Genomic DNA, 20,331 nt, shown 5'->3' with positions numbered 1-20,331 from the left:
AGGAGAGGAAAGGAGATAACTACAGCTTCCATTAAGTTTACTGCTCATGGTTAAGGGTGAATGCTTAAAATCTGTAGGGCTATTCGGTTGAAACCAGGAGAGAAAAGTGCATTCTTTGAAATAGGTCTTTCATAAACTTGTTGTGTCATCTAGTCATCCTGATATTGCTGTTACTTTAAGTGAGAGCAGTGATTCTCAATTTCTGGTCTTTGTGTTTTGGTTTTTTTAAACAACTTGTGGTATAAATTGTTTAAGAAGGATTAATTCAAGCACATAACTAAGAGTGGAATATATTCCAGCTTCCTGGAGAAGAACCCCTTGGAAGATTAGAGCCATTAGAAAATGCACCTTTGTTGGCGTTAGTCCATAAAATGAACAATTGCCTCAGTCAGATGGAACAGTTTCCTGTCAAAGTGCATGACTTCCCAAGTGGAAATGGAACAGGGAGCAGGTAAGGATTAATGCTCAGGTAACAGTTTTGTTGGAAGCTTTTGTTTTCCAAAACATGTTTCAATGCTGAAAGTTCCAAGAGGTAATGGAAACTTCTGACCCTGTTGAAGACAAAAGCAATTATGCAGTTGGATCTTTTGTTCAGTGGAAGACTGAATATTTAACCAAATGTTTGCTTACCATCTTGAAACTTCTCTCATGGAGATTGGGGGTGGATGTGTAATTTTAAATGCAATCTCTAAACTTAAGCTTTAAAAATCCAAGTGTCTTCCTTGTCCCCATGTAACAAACACTGGAAAGGAAGAATCTCTTTATTGCTGAGACATTGATATTTTTAGTGAAGTAGTTAAACTGGTGAGTGTTTATATTACAGCACTAGACTTCCAGATTTTCAAATTCAGATAGGTTCTGTTCTCTAAGATGATAATGGATTGAGTGATAATTGTTGGTTGTTAACATAGTTTAAACTAACTGTAGACCTGCCCTGTGTCTTAAAACAGATTAAGGTTGGAATCCAACTTGTTATTTGCATTTTAAGTAACAAATCTGAGTGACTGAAGACCTATTTCTACAATTTTTTTTCTGTACCTTTATAATAAATCAATACTATTTTTCATTCGGTGTGTAGTGCAGTATAAATTGCATGTAAGTCTTGAAAGTATTTTGTGGTGCTGGCTAAAAGCTCAGTTTGGTTATAGACATAGTCTTATGACTGTGTAGAAGTTAGGAGGGGAGGAGCATTGAAAATGAGTTTTTTGAAAACTATTCTTTCAAGTTTGAAATGCCAAAATCTTCTGTCTCTCGGGTGGTTAAGATAGTCTGGATTTTTTTTGTCACTAACTGTGACACAACATCCATTATAGCAGATGTATTAGAGCCTCACACTATAGCATTAATCTAACTTACATTAAAATTCAGTATTTGTTTTGTGTGACAATCCATGGGAATGAATGCAATACACAGATTTCTAATACTTGAAGGTATTAATTGTCTTGATACTGGCTTTTGCAAATAGTATGTGCTCTGTCATCTTACAACACTTCTTCATGTACTCTATTTCTGTAAAAAGTGGGATAACTACAAAACTTAAAGCCGCTGATGACGGAAGCAAAATTCTGCTATTCTTTTTGATAGAAAGTTAAACATGGAAAGTCAGGCTACTATAGCATTGTTTGACTGCTAGTCTTACTGTGGATTATGTCAAGGAGGATTTTGAGGCATTAAGATTTGGTAGTCTTTCAGTAGCACCTGGAAATAGAAGCAGCCCAAGCTAAGAGGTTTGTGTATAAAAATGACTAGCTTGAGTATTGGTAGCTTGGTGAGATGGAACATGTATATAAACTGTACTTGGCAAGAAAAAAAACAGAGAGGAGCTTTCAGGTTGTCTCTTTATGTCCTTATTAAAAATTACATGAACGGATACTTGCATTTTCCACCCCCGATTCTGATCCTTATTGCACCGCAGGTAAACACAGCTCTAAATCTCATGTGGCATTCATTAGCTGACCACTGAACAACTTCAGACCTTAAAGATGGTCATTATGGTCCGTATTGTAATCAGACCTCAAACTGGAGGTAATCCAAGTAGCTTCCATTGGAAATCAGGTTTTATCCAACTTGGATTCTGGTGTTCTTGTAGAATAAAATTTTTAATCTGTTTATCCAAATCTTAATAGTTTTGGTTTTAGAGAAATAGGTTGAGAAATAATACTTGGAACAAGTAAATAAATGCATGTATAAGCCTGTTTGAATGCATTTTTTAATGCAATTATGGTTATTAGATTCTTTGTGTAGCAACTTTTTTCACAAATTATTTTGAGTTTTTCTCTTAACAGAGGATCCCAAGCTTTAAAATTCTTCAATACACACCAATTAAAATGCCAACTGCAAAGACATCCAGACTGTGCTAATGTGAAACAGTGGAAAGGTGGACCTGTGAAGATTGACCCGCTGGCTTTGGTACAAGCCATTGAAAGATACCTTGTAGTTAGAGGTATATATATTATACAGTCATCTGCGTTTTGCTTTTTGGGATAGCCAAAATACTGTCAGTCGTGTATAGTCTGTTAAAACAAAACAAAAACTGTGAGGATCATACTGAAGACAAATGGGGAGGTACCTATAAACGTATTGGGCTCACAGGGGAGGAGACTAAGGCTGCAGAGAATCTCCTCTCTTCTGGGACAAACTTTTTCCTGTTGTAAACAGTTCAGTCTAAATACTAATGGAAGTAAAATCTAGCTGACTGACAGATTGGCTGTAACCTGGCATTTTTGATGCAGATGTTCATACTGAAACTTGTTCTAACATGTCTGAACCTTACTTTTTGAAACTGATGTATTTTGGAACTGTTTTAAACAGTGGCGTTTATAAAAGTCAGAGTACAAATGCATTGCTGCATTTCACGTAAAAACAAATGAGGATGTCTTTCTCTTATCTCAGGCTATGGAAGAGTTAGAGAAGATGATGAGGATAGTGATGATGATGGGTCAGATGAAGAAATAGATGAATCTTTGGTAAGCTTTGGCTCTAAGGGTATGAGGAGGGAACAGCGTGGGGAGAGTCATAAAGAAAAGCTAGCTTCCTAACTTGTGTGTTTTGTTTTTTTTTTGTTTTGTTCAGGCTGCTCAATTCTTAAATTCAGGGAATGTGAGACATAGACTGCAGTTTTACATTGGAGATCACTTACTGCCGTACAATATGACTGTGTATCAAGCAGTCAGGCAGTACAGTTTGCAAGCTGAGGAGGAGAGGGAGTCTACAGATGATGAAAGCAACCCATTAGGAAGAGCTGGGATTTGGACAAAAACGCATACAATTTGGTAAGTTGGCTAGAGAAATCAGGGGACAACTTCTGCAATTTCTTAGATGTATATACGTAAAGAAAATTGGACTCTATCTGCCCTCCCTCCTTCCCCTCCCACCCTCCAAAACTGTGAAGCTTTGAATTTTCTGATGTGTTTGGGATACTTAAATCTTAGTAAGAATTCATTGCTAGCTACTGATGTTCTTTCTAGCTCATCAGCAATGTTGATGAAGAAGAAGCGGGCAGTCTTAAATGACACCTGCTATGTTGAGGGAAATGATTCTTAGTGTAGGTAACTCACCACAAACAGTAGAGAACATGTCTGCACTCTACAAATAGTGGTCAACTTCATACTGGTTTTCATAGTTGATTGCAGTGCCACATGTCCAGTGGAAGATGTCCCTGCCCATGGCAGGGGGGTTGGAACTAGATGATCTTTAAGGTCCATTCTATGTATTCTCTGGCCATACTTTGCAAGGAGTGGTATTGACCTAAGACCGTGACAAACATTTTAATATTCGGCAGTGTCTTTTTCTTTCTAATATTTAAATGTGTTATGGAAAAGCAACAACAACAAAAAAAACCCCACATTGTTTTTTTGTCTATACCTTCTGCTTCTCTTCTTCCAGTTCATGGAGCCGGAGGGTCCCCATTTTTTCTCTCCTATGACATACTTTGCTTCTGAGGCCTAGCTTCAAAGGCTGGATCATATCCAAATGCATTGTTCTTGTCTTTCTGCTTTTAACTGTCATTCAAGTAAAATTCTGGTAATCAAAGAACTAACACTTTTATAACTGCCTTTGTTTCCATGTAAGTTAGTATTTCACAAACATGTTTTTAACTTGCTTTTTAGGTACAAACCTGTGCGAGAGGATGAAGATGGTAGTAAGGACTGCGTTGGTGGTAAAAGAGGAAGAGCACAAACTGCTCCCACAAAAACCTCCCCTAGAAATTCTAAAAAGCATGATGAATTGTGGCATGGTGAGTGTGTTGCCTTGCTAATGCGTTATATTTATGAAATTTCTGAAAGGATGGGGAGGAAGAGCGTTCAGAGACACCACAGGGTTTCTTTTAAAGCAAGCATAGTATAAGAAAAGTAAGCATATATTAGTGTGTGTATTAAAACTAAAAATAAGATCGTTACTGAATTGTTTAACTAAACTTTTGTAGTTAACTGAATGTCATGACTAATACTACCTAGGCTTCTAATAATGAAATCCTGGAAAGACTGTTTTGTTTTGATAACACTTTCTTTTTTTCTGCTAGATGGTGTATGCCCTTCGGTATTAAATCCTCTAGAAGTTTACCTCATATCTACTCCACCTGAAAACATAACATTTGAAGATCCATCATTAGACGTTATTCTTCTTTTGAGAGTTTTACATGCTATCAGTCGATACTGGTATTACTTGTATGATGTGAGTAGAGAAATCTTAAAATCACTTTCATACTTGATACAGACACCTCTGTCCTGAAACACCTTAAAACAGCCTTCTTCCCTGGTCCGTTGCCCCCCACCAAGACAAAATAACGCAAATACATCTTCCCCTACCTATTTCTCTAACTTCTAGTAAGAAGGAGGTTATAAATTCTTGTAGTCAATCATATGTCCTCTATAGTGTGTTAAATGCATTTTCCATGCTTTTTCCTTCCTGAAGTTCAAAAAGCAATGTTATTCCTGAAAAGAAATGAATACTACAAATCTTCTCAGTCTTTCTTTCATGGCTTAGACTCTGTATGACCAAAGTGATAATGAAAGCTGGTTTTTTTTTTTTCTTGTGGGGATAGCAAATTAGAAGCATAAAAAGCCCTCTTAATCAAGGCTTGGTATTTCTTACAGCATTTCTTTAACTAAAGTACGTTGTTTTTATTTAACACAGAATGCAATCTGCAAGGAGATAATTCCAACCTCGGAGTTTATCAACAGTAAACTGACAGCAAAAGCAAACAGGCAGCTTCAGGATCCTTTGGTAATTATGACAGGAAACATACCAACCTGGCTGACAGAACTTGGAAAAACATGGTACGAATGACTGACTGTATAATATTTCTAATTTGAGTTCAGTAGGCCTCCTGGCTGGGCAGCCCAGGTGCATTGAATTGTACAAGGCTTTGGAAAGTGCTGGGGGAAAGTAAAATGTAGTTGCAGAAGTCTTGCTAAATTACACGGTGACACTTAGATAAATGTTTACATCTCTATTGCATGGTTTAAACCAAATACGGAGGGATAGACTAGCTGCAAAGTTTGGCCCATTTGTACAGGAGTTCCTGCACAACTTAAAGTTTTCTTATTGAAATAAGTGTACTTGATTATTCAGGTATTTCTTTTTCTCTTTTTAAACTGCTTAATGATGTTTTGGTCATACCACCACATCTATATTTAGCATATTCAATATGGTACGAAGGCAAATATTTTTATAATTACTGATAAAATATTATAAATAACTTTTATAAAGCTATATTCATAGTACTTTGTAGTATCTTGATACACAGTGTAAGCTGTAAAACTCCTGCACTTGAAATAATGAGAAATCACAGTTGTTTGAAAAATCCAAGAATGTCATGTTAATTGAAGCAACATTGGTGACAATTGACTGGAAATATGTGCTCTAGAGAAATTATGTGTGTTTTCATTTTTAAAGTAAGATCTCTAAAGTTCTTCATAAACATTCTAGGTAACAAATTTTTGAGTATGAATGTATATTCTTATACAAATATCTCTAGCGATATTTGTTCCGTAAAACTGCCTTTTCACTTAAATATCAGTGGAGGACTGCACTGTTAACATACACATGCCTTCAAGAATAGTAGAACTGATAAATTAAAATAGTAAGTTTCACTGGTAATCTTTTGCAGATTATTTAAAGTGTTTTTTGAAAATGGTGGAAGGTGTAGAATGCTGGTGCTGCTGTAGGCAGCTTCTCATCCCCCCCGATATGGGAGCTCGAACCATCTTCTTAAAATCTTTGATCTAAGTTAGATTTACTAATTGTAAAGCAGGTGTGAACAAGTAAAAGAATACTTATTTTCTGATATAAACTTTGAATAACCAGGGCATTCAAGTATTTCGAGTTATTTTTTTCTGGGAGAGTTAGAAGCTTCTGCAATTTTTTGTGGTTCCTTCTTATATTAAATTCCATTTCTAGACTCTTGCTCATAAGCATTGTAGCTAAAACTAAAGCGTGTTCTGGAAGGCTTCCTTTGGAGGCTGCTTTCACCACAGTGTTTAATAAAGCACTAATTTCAGGTATACTACATTTCTCTCATGTTTTAAACTAAACTGTAGTCGTGGATGCTAGTTGGAACCCAGCTAACTAATCCAATGCTCTTTACAGCCCGTTTTTCTTTCCATTTGATACCCGTCAAATGCTGTTTTATGTAACTGCTTTTGATCGTGATCGAGCCATGCAAAGACTGCTGGATACTAATCCAGAAATCAATCAATCAGATTCTCAGGATAGCAGAGTGGCACCACGACTGGACAGGAAAAAAGTAGGTATATCTTGCTTCAAAATGGAGTGAATGATCTTCTTATTTTTATATTGTCTTTAAGAATATCATTGTTAGCAAGATTTATTTGTGAAACTTAAGGTTTTGGTAGTGTACCGATGAAGGGGAGGTTTGTTTCTGCTTATTTAAAAGCCCCTGAGTGGAAAGCGCAATGGGTTCTAGGTGTCTGCCACTAGGTGGCAGGAGGGGCTAGAGTATGCTACCCTGCTTTCCCACATCCTGCTTAATTTTGGAGTCTTTACATAATTTCTGAAACTGTACTCTGAGAATGAACTTTAAGTTTTAGGTTACATTAGTGTTATTTGCATATATTAGCTTGTAAAAAAAATCTGTTTTGCTTTATGTAGAATTTCAGAAGAATTCAAGCAGTAGGATTTAGACCCTTAAATATTAGCTGAATAAACAAAAACATTGTCCATGTCTGGGACAGTATTAAACCTCCTGTCACAACATAATAAAACTAAGCTGTAATTATTTTAAATTGAGGGAGTCTTGGGTGTTTGTCTTCAGTCTGTTATCTTAAACTAAGTTCTGTTGCATAGTGTTGCTCTATATGGTCTTCAATACCTTTGGGGAAAAAATAGCTTCCAATACGTACGAATCCCAGTGCTGTTATGGGTTGGTGTTTTCTTTTTGTGTGGTTGTTTTGTTGTTGTTGTTTGGTGGTGTTTTTGTTGTTATGTGGGGTTTTTTGGGGTTGTCTTTTGGTTGGGTGCATGTTTTGTTCTGTTTTTTGGTACCTACGACTTCCCCTACTAGAGAATCCACAAGGGCAGGGTATAAGGTTATTCCTTTAGGTTGCTGGATTTTTGACATCTTTATTCTGTGTTTTCTTCTCCTCATATTAGTTTGAGGTATGTAACATCACATAACACTTCTCTACTATGTTGTAGTCCTACTGCCAGATTCTTGGCAAGAGTAGTACCTATTAGTTATACAGATATAAGGTGGTGTTTTTTCATTTTATATAAAAAAACTTTAGTCGGTTTTCATATAGAAGCAAGAATTATTTCATAAAAATATATGCTTACAAATTGTCGAACTGTGGAACTGTTAGCATGGGGTGGAAAAACTTGCATAACTGATTTTTTTTCCTATTGTAACTGCCTTGGGAGCTGGGACTTACAGACATAATTTCACTACTTAAAACTTCTCTAATGTGTAGCGCACTGTGAACAGAGATGAGCTGTTGAAACAGGCAGAATCTGTGATGCAGGATCTAGGCAGTTCAAGAGCCATGTTGGAAATCCAGTATGAGAATGAAGTAAGTAATATCAATGCAGTCTAATTTAACCCCTTTTCACTGAAGATCAGTACAAAAAAGCTACAACTTTCCTAGAATGACTTGCTCAGACTCTTGGTCCTTCCCATCGCTGGTGCCACAAAATTGTATCTGTTAATTATCCCTAATCCACTTAGCTGTGATTTTTAGTTGCTACAAAAAACTTTCTGATCTGCTAAATTTCATAATCAATCTTATTCTGCAGAGCACATTTTTTTCCAACTCTTAAGTATACTTAAACAGCTGCATGCATTTCCTCTATAATATGATCGTTACTTGGTTAATATTTTTATTCCACTATTATTCCTCTGATATGTGGTCTTTCCAAATTGTCTCGCTCATGTTGTAAACGTTGGCCTAGGTTAGGTTCTCTAGACGCTTTTTGCAATGCAGTTGTCTTTATAGCCAATAATGTACTATATTTCTCAGACAAACTAAAGATTTTTATATTCATACTGACCTAATGGACTCATTTATCTATCTCATTCCCCCTTCTCTCCCCGCACCCTTCCTCCTCCTGAAGGTTGGCACAGGCCTTGGCCCCACGCTAGAGTTCTATGCACTTGTATCTCAGGAACTACAGAGAGCAGACTTAGGCCTTTGGAGGGGAGAAGAAGTGACTTTAGCCAATCCAAAAGGTAAATGTTTTAGTACCTAAAATATCAATATTGATCTAATATTGAACTGATTCTCAGTTGACTTTAATTATGTGAATGGCTTTGAAGGAGCACCTCAGTTTGTGGTCAGATAATATGCCTCATGATAGCGTGTGATTATCTTTGTGGGGGGTTGTTTGGTTTTTTTAATTTTATAAGAAAGTTTAGGTTATGGTTATCTGGTAGCTGCTTTCAAACTTGCATCTGGAATAAAATTAGCAGTGTATGTATTGAACTTTCTTTTTCTTTCTTTCTCAACAGGAAGCCAGGAAGGTACCAAGTATATCCATAACCTTCAAGGCCTTTTTGCACTTCCTTTTGGTAGAACAGCCAAGCCAGCTCACATTGCAAAAGTTAAAATGAAGTTCCGCTTTCTGGGAAAACTAATGGCCAAGGCAATCATGGATTTTAGACTGGTGAGAATAAAATGGAAAATATGATTCTGACGGGTTAAATGGAAATTCTAGTTCTGGCTGTGTTGGGGAACAAATAGCATTGAGTTGCATGGAATTATTTTCAGCTCTAGCAGTTAGGGCAGGGGGAAGAGGGATGCGGCTGAGCTTTTGAGGGGGAAAGGGTAGCGTATGTTGAAGATGTTTACAGTGGCTTTTGAGACCACAGTGAAAAAAGGAAAAGCCGTCGCCTGCCATGTGTTGCAAGCTCTCTCCAGTCTTCTTTCAAGATCATTTTGGGCTTGTTATTATTCCAGCTGCTAGCTTGCTGATTGCTCTAATGGATATGCACTAGGCAGTCAGTTGTGTCTTCTTGATTGTAAATTTCTTAAGTAAAAACACTCAGACATGGTGTTTTGGCGTGTGCCAGAACTATGAATTAGTAAGTAGTATTCTAGATCTAGTCAAGAGATAAAATAGCAAAAGATACAATATTGGAAGACAGTTCAGTACTAAAAAAACATTTTGATTTCTAGGTGGACCTTCCTCTTGGACTTCCTTTTTATAAATGGATGCTACGACAGGAAACTTCCTTGACATCACATGATTTGTTCAGTATTGACCCAGTAGTCGCCAAATCAATATATCACCTTGAAGATATTGTAAGACAAAAGAAAAGACTTGAACAGGACAAAACACAGGTGGGAAAGTAACCCTAAGAGTGGAAGAGTGCATCTTCACACGTTTGGATTTTAAGTGGCCACAATTGAGACTGTATGATAGTGCTTAATACTGGTGGTGACAGTGATAATGACTTCTTTCTAATAAAAGGAGTAGTTTCAATGTTATTAAGTCAGTGGCTAGTAATTAAACGTGGTCTGTCTGTAATATAGATGCTAACATTAGAAATTTATTTCTGTGTGATTAAACATAGGCTAGAAATGGCTAAAACTGCCAGATGTTTGCCTCGGGTAACATCTTCTTGTTTCACTTTGAAAAAACTAACCAACTTCAATATCATGGGGGGAAAAAATATCTATCCTTGATTTTTGAACGTTCAAAAGGCTTGGCTTTTCTTACTAGTTGGTTTGGTCAAACTTTCAGGTTTACTTAAATGTGCCTTTTGTGGGCTTCTTCCTCCCCCACTGAAGAGCTGTATGCAGAACTGATATAAACTGGCTTCATATGTGAGCATACAGGCCCTCTTACAGATATAGAAGGATCTTAATTTTTCAAGGTTATCCACTCTTAGCTGAAAATAATACCATTTACTGCTGCAGAGTAGTGATAAAAGGTCTTTGGCATGCATGATCTTTCTAGCATCCAACATTAATAGATGGTAGGTGGTAATAACCTAATTTATACTCTTAATACATCTGCTTTTATTACTAGTGAAGTTATTGCAAGCTTGTGGGTCTTTGTTCCTCTTCACCTCACTGTCTGACTCTCTCTCCTTGATCACCGCTTTTAATTTCCCAACAAGAGTTTGAAAAACCTGAAACCTGGTGGATGAAAGCTGAAAAATGTCAGTATGCATGCCAAATATGAGTGCCATTAACTGTTCTAAGGAAAAAACATAGCCTAAGAGCTTTAGCATATTACGCACCTTCTCTTGCAGTAGTATTTTCTAAATAAATAATGTGCAAGAAATTAAAGTAATTCTAAAATTGCTAGGAAAAAGTGTACTGTTATGATCTTTCAAGTTTTATCCATTAAGGTAGTTTATTTAGTTTGTCTTCGTTTACTGTTATCTATGAAAAATATAGAAGGGAAAGCAAGGATTACTGTAACAGTATTAATAGTAATATTCTTATAGAAATGTTTACTTAAACAAAATTGCTTTACAGGTCATAACTTTTGGATAAATTAATGTCAATGAACTGTTCTCACTGGTTTTCACTTCCAATTTTTTTAGACCAAAGAAAGTCTACAGTATGCATTGGAGGCTCTGACAATGAATGGCTGCTCAGTGGAAGACTTAGGGCTGGACTTCACACTTCCTGGGTTTCCTAATATAGAACTGAAAAAAGGGGGAAAAGATACACCGGTCACCATCCACAATTTAGAGGAGTACCTCAGAGTACGTAAAAGCAAAGCTAGGACTAAACCTTTCTTTATTCTTCCTTGCCTTGCTCCCAACTAGCTTGTTTCCATGTATATTTGAGTTCATTCTTGTGAACTGGGCATAGCAATAACTTTCCTACTGATTGCTTCTCTTCTGTACCAGTTTATTACTACAGAAGAACTGTTTGAATCCTAGTCAGGGCATCTGACTTAAAAATTTTATAATACAAAAAAGTCTGGTTTATACATAATGAAGTCATCAAAAGTATGGTTTTTTGGGTAACAAGTGTTGAAGGGGAATAATTTGAGCTGTGGACTTTCAGAATCTTTTAACAAGTTCCTGCATCTGGGTATGATAATGAATTTGTTTGCAATAGTGATTTAGCATCTGCTACCCATACTTCAGTGGCCTCTGAACTGCTCTAGTAATAGTGAAATTTTTTGGAGTCAGATTTAAGAAAAATTCAGCTTGGTTGTGAGTTAAAATTAGAACGACTAGTGTTTATTTTTTCTAAAACAAACAAACAAAACCCCAACCCAAATAAAAACAAACAAAAAACCCAAAAACACACACACACACGGAAAAACAAACCATAAAAAAAAAGGTAAGCAACAGATGACAAAATAGTGCTATAATAATTTGGCAGTACACCTGCATTTTCATTTATTCCTATGTCGGAAGGGACATAAAACCTAGAAAAACAAAATGGTAGAAAACTTCGTCTGCATAAGAAAGTGTTAAAGGGAATAGGTTAAAAACAGCCTGAAAAAGAGATGAGAAAAGGCAGGAAGAGTATCATGTGAAGTCATGAGTGGGATAGAGGTAAGAATGATTGACTGCATCATGAAAAAGCCATTATTCCAATTCCTAAATAATGCATTTTTCTGACAGGTTAGTCTGCTGCCAGTTTCACTCTGAGGACTGTTAAGACTTTCAAGAACTGATAAGAAACATATCTGATGTTCTGGTAGAAATGATTCTACCATTCTCCCTCAGTAAGGGACGTATAAGCTCCTGGATATCAACTGAGAACTTTGCAAAGTTATTTCATAATCATTACAACTGAATATTGAGCAGTTGCTGTTCATCTTCCAGATTCAAGCTGTTATGCACATATCAGTTCTCAGTCTTTATTTGCTGAAAGCAAATTCTGCTAGTCAAGAGTCACTTAGAAAATTAAACGTATTTGGATATAAAGCTGTTTGCAGACTTACAGGTGGGCAATGCCAACAACCATAGTTTGTTAGAAAAGACGTTTGCAGTCTCTGTTTACTGAGGAAAGCTGAGCAAGGTTGCTTTGAGGTCTGATTTTTCATACAGTTTGCAGTCAGTTGTTTGTTTTTCTTCTAGGTAATGTGTATGGGTATCCGATCTGCTGAGACAGGCTTGCAGACATCTCAGGATGTCCTGTAGTTGTCCTATTGCAGGCCTCCGGCATTGTAAAAGAAAAGCAGATCACTACAGAAAGCTTGCTTTACACTTCTTTCTAAACAACTTTTGGGACTGCTTTCTTTAAAGGACACATGTGCAGTTTTTCCATCCTTGTCTTTATATTCCTGCCTTATAGAGGAGACTTTAAACTAGATCCCAGTGATTAGCATTACAGACTTGATGTCAAGGAAACTGAAGAGATTTCAAGAGAGAAAATTATTGTCCTCTGTATCACAAGTATGATGAATTGCAATTTAGAAAAAATATATTTAATTTATCAGCTAGCCTGTACAGCTCCCTGTGGGTCAGCTGCCCTGCTCTTGAAAATGTCATTTTCATTAAAAACTTGAGTGTGGATTACCGTTAAAAGGAGCTTATAAAGCTAGAATATCCTACTGTTACTCCTCATGCCTCTCCTGCAGTCATGTCATTCCACCCTCCACCTTGTTTTTTTTTCCCTGAGGATGGTTCCCACGGGAGCTATCTCTATCAGAAAGTAGGACTATCAGCTACCAGTCAGTGTAGTGAAAGACTTTATTCTCTTATTTTCTTCCCCACCCCCCACTTCTCCCCTGTACTATAAAGAAAGAGGCCAACTTGCTTGTTCTAAATTTGTGGACAAAAAGTTTCCAGAGTGCAGTCTTTTGTGTAACAATTTGATATCCTCTCTGAATCCACAACAATACAGTGCAGCTTAATTTTGCCACACACTCCTGGTCATAAAAAGTAATAACAATTCTCGGTCAGCAACTCTGCTGCTAGAATAGCCTAGACTATTCTACATCATAGAACTCAATAGAACAGCCTTCTGTGCTGCTGGTGCTTACCAGCTTGCTCTTCAGTATTAGCACTTGATGTGTGAAAATAGGGGTACATGTTTTACCTGAAATTCAATGCCCGACTCCTTTGTAGGAAAGCATCGTAGTAGGCTTTTGTCTCAGAGCGCTCTCTGGAACAGGTAACTCTCGCTGGGACAGGGTTAAATACTTGCTTCTGGACCCCAGCAGTGTCAGTGAGGCTTTTAATCATATTCAGAGGCATGCTTAGATGCCTTTCAAAGCTTTTCTCAGCATTCCTGGTCAGAGGTGTATGTTGACAACATGGCATTTACAACAAGCCTTCATTTCCTGCTGGAGTTGAGGATAGCCAAGGCGAGTGGTAGCATCAGTAGCGCTAACTGACAAAAGAATCTGAACTTGGCATGCAATCTGCCATGTATAATATATTTTTTTAATTTAGTGGAGAAATGCTGGCTGCAGGAGATGTAAAAGAAATTTGGTCTTGTTTGTGTCATGTCCCCTTCCCTTCCTGCCGTGATTGCTGTTTCAGTGTGTGCTGTCTGCTTCTTACCCTCTCCGGTCCTGGGAGGGGTAACTGCAGGTACAAACAAAAAGCCTGGACTACTGTCTTGCTGTCTTTTGCCTTATGATTCGTACCAAATCCCAGTAACACAAAACTACTTCTTTTTTCCCCCCATGTATTCTTTTAATAGTCAGCTACTTAATATAACAAAAAGTCTAAAGTTACTTTTCATAACTATATATTACAAAATGGATACATATGTTTTCATGGGGGAAACTAATGTAATACCTAAGGATTTCTCTCAGTTGCTGAATTGTAAATGGCAGTCAGTGTACAGAGAGAACATCTAGGTTAGGCTTCTAAAAATATCTAATAAATGTTTTGATTTGTTTGAAAATATTTTGTTAAATAGAATCAGTTTAACCAGCTGTTTGGAGTTCTATGTATTAACTTTGTTCTATCAAAAGTAAAGGCAAATAAGTTGTTTAAACTCTGCATGTGTTGCGTGCTTAGGGTATTCTAAATGTGGGGTTGTTTGAACTCCAAATGACTTCTGTTGATTTGCAATGACAGGCCACATGAGAAAGTTATAAAGAAAAAACCCAACAAATTTTGCCTGTTGCGTTGCAGCGGCACTGCACTTGCTCACGTGCAGGAGTATGAACTTAATGATTTAAGGCAGAATGAGGCAATGCTGTAGAGCAGCTCCATGAATCAAAGTTCAAATTCTGCCACAACTACAGTGAGCATATGGCTGGGCTTCGGTAGTATGTTTTTCTGCAGCTGTAGTCTTTTGTTCACTTGTGATCATTCCATGCTTCTGTTGTTCAAATGACTTTTTTTTTTTCCTTTTCCTTCCCTGCAGTTGGTTATATTCTGGGCACTAAATGAAGGTGTTGCCAGACAGTTTGACTCATTCAGAGATGGATTTGAATCAGTCTTCCCCCTCAGTCATCTTCAGTACTTCTATCCTGAGGAGGTTGGTAAACCTGTTTTTACTGATGCTTTTATAACCTTACACCTACAGGTATGGACAGTCTGAATCTAGGTATGCTCTGGGGGCAGTGCAGTTGTGACAGTCTGTACATTACACTTGTGATGCATATTAGTAAAACTTGGTGTCCTTTAAATTGCATACTTAAATGTTAAAGATTTCTATGTTTGGTGGTAATTTATTTGGTGCTTTTATTGTGAATAGCTTCATTTTATTTAAAATTGAGTGTATGCAGCTTTTCTGAGAAAAGTGCTTAAATTTATAATGCAGGCTCTCTATTGGTAAATTTAATAATTCATTGTGTTGCAGTACCTCTTAGTAGCTGTAGATGTGGATGCTACCTGGATGTTCTATTAAAAAAAAAAAAGTAGTCAGCTCTTTAACAAAGCTTTAGACAGTAAGAGGGGATTCAGGTGAAGGAGTAGAGAATAAGGATAGTTGGTCTTGCCTTGTTCTTGCCACCCACCATACCAATTTCCTTTTAAAATTCTTGCACTCTTATGTGGACTGAAACGAGACACCGTTATGGTCTAGAAGAGAGAATGGTTTATTACTCTGTCTTTAGGGAGTTTATTTGACCACTGTACTTCGAAGCGTTTGTTTACCTTCCTAAACTTACACCTTTTGGTGTCATGAAGAAATGCTAAGCATGCTCTGAAGCAGTGTGCTAGCCAAGCCTTTGTATTACTCTCTTGTTCTTGGTGCTTTGCAATGTAAGAGTCTTTTAAAGCTGAGATCTGTAACTGCTCATAGTGATTCTTCTTCATGACTCTCTGTTGGTACTACTTTCAAAAAGTACCACCACCTTCTTTTCTGTAAGAAATGTAAGGCTAGTAAAAATGGCAGATTATTCTAGTTTCTCCTGTGTTTTACCCAAAGTTCTCCGTTTTGTGGTATATGTGATGATGCTGTTCTGTCTTGTCATTGCTTGGCATGGTTTCATGCTTGCTTCTGCTTTGAAATTTTAAAATACAGACACTAGTCTATTGCTAATGTACTAATACTGTTGGTCAAAATTAAGCCATATGAGTAATGTGAGATATATCATTCCTTAATAGGCTGCACAGGTGTGATCTCCTGTTCTGTTGCTGATAGCTCTCCAGCCGTTTGAGCTGTTTTACAAACCATTCCTAAGCTATTGGAAAGAACTTGTAAAATTCCTTTGTTCACGAACAGAACAGCTAGGTGTGTCAAACCCCTGGTTTTATTGAGGTCGGAGCTTTACAACTCCTCATGTACCTTAGAAGGAAGTCTGTAGAAGCTTTTAATGTTTTGGCTGTAGCCCATCATCTCTGCTTGCCCAAGTGCATAAAAAGAATAGGCAAAATAATTTTAGTACAAAACTGCTATGTGACAGATCCATCTCTGTCTAATGATTGATGTTTTTTTTTCTTTCAAAGAAGTTCTCAGAGTTCTAAAAGGCAAGTGTAAACACTTTATTCATCCTGTTCCCCTGGATTTCTTTAAAAATTGTGAGATTTCCAAAAAGCTAAGGCATTTTTGGTTCTCCAGTATAAAATGCTTATTAGAACTGTCTCTCTGTTCCAAGAGATACGTTCAGCATCTCATGTGGTAGTGGCTTGTGTGCAAAGGCAGATTCAGCAAATGAGGCTGCCCTGGGACGAAGCTATGCCATTCAAAGAATTTGGGAGGATTGCGCACGGTGACTGAGGCTGTTCTACAGCAAGCCATTCCAGAAAGCAGAATGCTGTAATAGTTGTCAGAACCGACAGTAGTCGCATTCTACCTCAAGTACTAAAGGGCAAAACTTCCTTCCTTGTCTCTTAATTTTATAGTTGGAGCAGCTTTTGTGCGGTAGTAAAACGGACACTTGGGATGCAAAGACTTTAATGGAATGTTGCAGGCCAGATCACGGTTATACACATGACAGGTAATATGATGTTGGTTTTATTTAAATAAAAAATATATTTTAAAAGGCACTAGAAAAATATGTGTTTAAATAATCTTGATATACTGTTATTCAGTTAAAAGAATTATATGAAATTTATTTGAAAATATTCATACTGCACTGAATACGAATCTGATGCAATTATTTTAACTGTAAACAAAATAACAATAGTTTGCTTTTTTCCCCTCCTTAGTCGAGCAGTGAAGTATCTCTTTGAAATTCTCAGTAGCTTTGATAGTGAGCAGCAAAGACTGTTTCTTCAGTTTGTGACGGGTAGCCCCAGACTGCCTGTAGGAGGTAGGTTTTATTTATTACATATTGCTGTATATAATATTAATTAAATTAATTAAAAATTAATATTATTAATACATTTCAGAATAAGTGGATTATTTCGGCGTAGGAAAAAATTACTTATCTGTGTATTTTAGAGGTTCATACTTGTTTGATGCTTCTAGTTTCAGAAGTGGCTGGGTAGACTTCAGGTAGGATTCTCAAACTTTGTGTTAATCTCATGAGGCCTCATTCAGTTGACTCTCTCCAGGTTTAATTTATGTTACCAGGTAACTTACTGGAAGGCAAAAATAAGTTCAAAATTTAAACAGAACTGAAACCCCTTAACACTGTATTTCTTGGCTAGAGGTGCATCAAGTTATGGCAACAACAAAAGGATGCATTGCTACCTGGAAAAAATAATGATTTTTTTCTAGAAAGGAGACAATGCTAGCATAGTGATAAACTTTAATTTCCCCCTCTTTGAAATTTCAGAATTTAGATGAGAAGCAGTGAGGAAAACTGAGGAATTTGTTGTCTTTGCTGGGGACCGTTACAGAATACACATTTTACTGTGTTCTCAGCTGAATGCTTTGCAAGTCAAAACAGAAATTATGCATCTGTTCCATTACTTAGTTCTTTGGGGCTTGGGGTTCTTTTTTTCTAGGTAAAGAATTGAAATTATAAGAAAGAGTTTATTCTTTTAAAAAAAAAAAAATAAATTTTGGAGCTCTTTTGGGGAGAGATGGTGCAGATGGGACTGGTTATTAGGAGTCTAAAAACCTAAGCTGGAGTAAAAAAATAAGGTACAACAGTCAGATAACTTCTGAGAATCTTAGGAAATGTATATGAAACCAACAAACTCTTAAATACACTGTGATTGGGATAGGTTGGTTTTTTTTTTTTACACATACAGAACACAGAACTAGCAGTAGATGCATCTAGCTTATTTCTTTTTTTAATCCATCTTGGAAAACTAACCAACAGAAAGGATACTGGGTGTTTTTTAGCTTGCTATGTGGCCTTATAAAGCCATATTCTAAACTTTTAAAAACAGTTGGTTACGAGATGCATGCTTCTGTCGCTGTTAGAAGTCTACAGTGTTAACTAAAGTTGTTCCTCTTGAAAACCCCCATTCTGAATGTCTTTTCTCATTAATAGGCTTTCGAAGTTTGAATCCTCCATTGACAATTGTGCGCAAGACATTTGAGTCTACAGAGAATCCGGATGATTTCTTGCCCTCAGTAATGACTTGTGTGAACTATCTCAAATTGCCGGACTATTCAACTATTGAGATAATGCGTGAAAAACTATTGATAGCTGCAAGAGAAGGGCAGCAGTCATTCCATCTGTCCTGATCACAATGAAAAATGCAGTGTCTGCCTGTTACAGCAAAAGAGAAACTCGTGATTCTTTTCTAAATATGTCACCTGAGTCAAGGAAACGTGTTACGCCTTCTTGTTGTAGAAAAACGGCTTGCAGATTATAAACAAAGACACTTGGTTGATATTCATTAAAGGCCCCTCTGGACTTAAAGTGATCAGGCCCTAAAAGTTGTTGTGACAAGGTTTCTTTAGCAAGTTCTTGTTTAAATTATCATTTATTTGATGAGTGAAGTTTTTAACTTGCTTTGCTGTGTGAAATTTAAAAAGGGATGTTTTTCCAGGCTGGAACAATAAATGTCGCTGTGCAGTTTAATACTGGGCTGTGTGTATCCATCTAGCTAAAGTCTGAAGTTTTTCCTCCAAAGACAACTTTTGTACATAAGTACAGAAATTAAAATACACCATGTATTTGACAAATCTAGTTTAGTAGACTAGTTCTGTGTACCCTCACCTGCCTCTAATTTTACCCATCCTCATGTATTGTCTGATGTGCAATTCACTTGGTTCTTTTTTGTGTGCAACATTCAACAATTGTTATGTTTTGGTTAGCATGGGCATTTAACTGCTCCGTGCCTCTTTCTCTGATTAAGATAATTTAAATTTTACTGAAATCAAATATATATTGTCAATATAATTCAGCCTTTGTAACTAGGTAGAACCTTTCTTATAGCATAGTTTTACTGTAGTGGTAGGATATAATGGCGACAGCCTTTACCAGTCGACGCTCTAGAGCTGTTTACACAGTGATACAGGCAGCAAAAGCCTCTTACTAGAGGCTGGGAAGAATTCTTTCTTTCATGTAGTTGAAGTCCAACAGCTTGGGCTGGCCAGTGTGTATTGTGGTAAGGCCAGAGCATTTCGAATTGATGTAAAGTTTTTTAAAAGACAAATTAGTTGTTTCATTCCCTGTTTGAGTAAACAGTTTTCTTGTTCTTGATCTAAGTTCCTGGTTACTTTTGTAGGTTTTTTTTTTTTTCTCCCCCCCAGCGCTAGCTTGGAACAAACAGTTCAGCCTTTGTCTTTTGACACAGATAAAGCACCTGTAAGCAATGCTCTGTCCAACTGTTTTATGTGCTGATTTCTCAAATCTGCAATAATTTACTTCATCAGGTTAATGTTTTTACCTGAATATAAATAAAAAAGTTTGCTTCACCTTTTTGTTCATAGTTTTGTACTGTATGCATAAAGTTCAATTGTGTAAATTACTGCAATGCAAGTAAATCATCCTAAAATCTACTTGGCTAACAACCTGCAACTTCTGGATGATTTACTACTAAAACAAGACCTTTTAAGACCTCCAACTTAGAGGGCAATTTTTTTCTTTCTATGGGTTCAAAAAACGGGCTATTACAAATATTCCTGAGATGTATCTGCTATATAGTTCATCTCTATGAAAATGCGATAGTTACTTACTTTTATTCAACTTTGAGAAATCAAAATTCATTTCAGTGCTTAGAAATTGTTAAATTCTGGCTAATCAGGCTAGTATTTCCCCTAAACTAACAATAACAAGTTTTCTTTTATCTAGCTGAAGACCTCGTACTTCCAGAATATGTATTTCAGTATGCGTAACGGACATTTTTCCAGTGAACATTCACAGAATTACATGTGGTTGCTCATACCACTGAAATGTAATGCAAATCTGTCGTGAGCATGAGTAGAATGTGAAATCCTTGCACAAAGAACCTGGTAACCGAACAGTTTCTACTTACGAATTAAAAGTGGAAGAAGGCGCTTCACACTGTACATATAATAATGGTAGTACACAGTGCGGCAGTTTTCATAAAACTTCAAGGCAGTGTTTAAACTATGGACTGGTGTTTAAATTGTTCTGATAACTTGATCAAACTGAGCACAAAAAAGTGTTTATAGTATGTGG

At 36.8% G+C, this 20,331-nt stretch overlaps 1 protein-coding gene across 14 annotated transcripts in view; it reads left to right on the top strand.

Annotated features, from left to right (window-relative positions):
* Positions 1-19,604, top strand: part of TRIP12 (thyroid hormone receptor interactor 12) — a 79,006-nt gene extending 59,402 nt beyond the window's left edge. For 10 of the 14 annotated variants that reach the window (XM_054206464.1, XM_054206462.1, XM_054206453.1 and 7 more), the window contains 17 exons: positions 300-451; positions 2,271-2,443; positions 2,893-2,966; positions 3,073-3,272; positions 4,110-4,237; positions 4,523-4,674; positions 5,137-5,279; positions 6,592-6,748; positions 7,932-8,030; positions 8,572-8,686; positions 8,966-9,120; positions 9,633-9,797; positions 11,012-11,176; positions 14,760-14,873; positions 16,685-16,779; positions 16,991-17,094; positions 18,229-19,604. In XM_054206464.1, the coding sequence (XP_054062439.1) occupies positions 300-451; positions 2,271-2,443; positions 2,893-2,966; positions 3,073-3,272; positions 4,110-4,237; positions 4,523-4,674; positions 5,137-5,279; positions 6,592-6,748; positions 7,932-8,030; positions 8,572-8,686; positions 8,966-9,120; positions 9,633-9,797; positions 11,012-11,176; positions 14,760-14,873; positions 16,685-16,779; positions 16,991-17,094; positions 18,229-18,425 (2,388 nt within the window). In that variant the 3' untranslated portion in view covers positions 18,426-19,604. Of the gene's footprint in view, positions 1-299; positions 452-2,270; positions 2,444-2,892; positions 2,967-3,072; positions 3,273-4,109; positions 4,238-4,522; positions 4,675-5,136; positions 5,280-6,591; positions 6,749-7,881; positions 8,031-8,571; positions 8,687-8,965; positions 9,121-9,632; positions 9,798-11,011; positions 11,177-14,759; positions 14,874-16,684; positions 16,780-16,990; positions 17,095-18,228 lie in introns of those variants that run through there. The other 4 variants (XM_054206465.1, XM_054206461.1, XM_054206463.1 and 1 more) reach the window with 3 other exon arrangements.
* The last annotated feature ends 727 nt before the right edge of the window (positions 19,605-20,331 follow it).

Source organism: Rissa tridactyla, chromosome 6, assembly GCF_028500815.1.
Source record: "Rissa tridactyla isolate bRisTri1 chromosome 6, bRisTri1.patW.cur.20221130, whole genome shotgun sequence".
Taxonomy (NCBI): Eukaryota; Metazoa; Chordata; class Aves; order Charadriiformes; family Laridae; genus Rissa; species Rissa tridactyla.
This window is presented reverse-complemented; position numbering and strand designations above follow the sequence as displayed.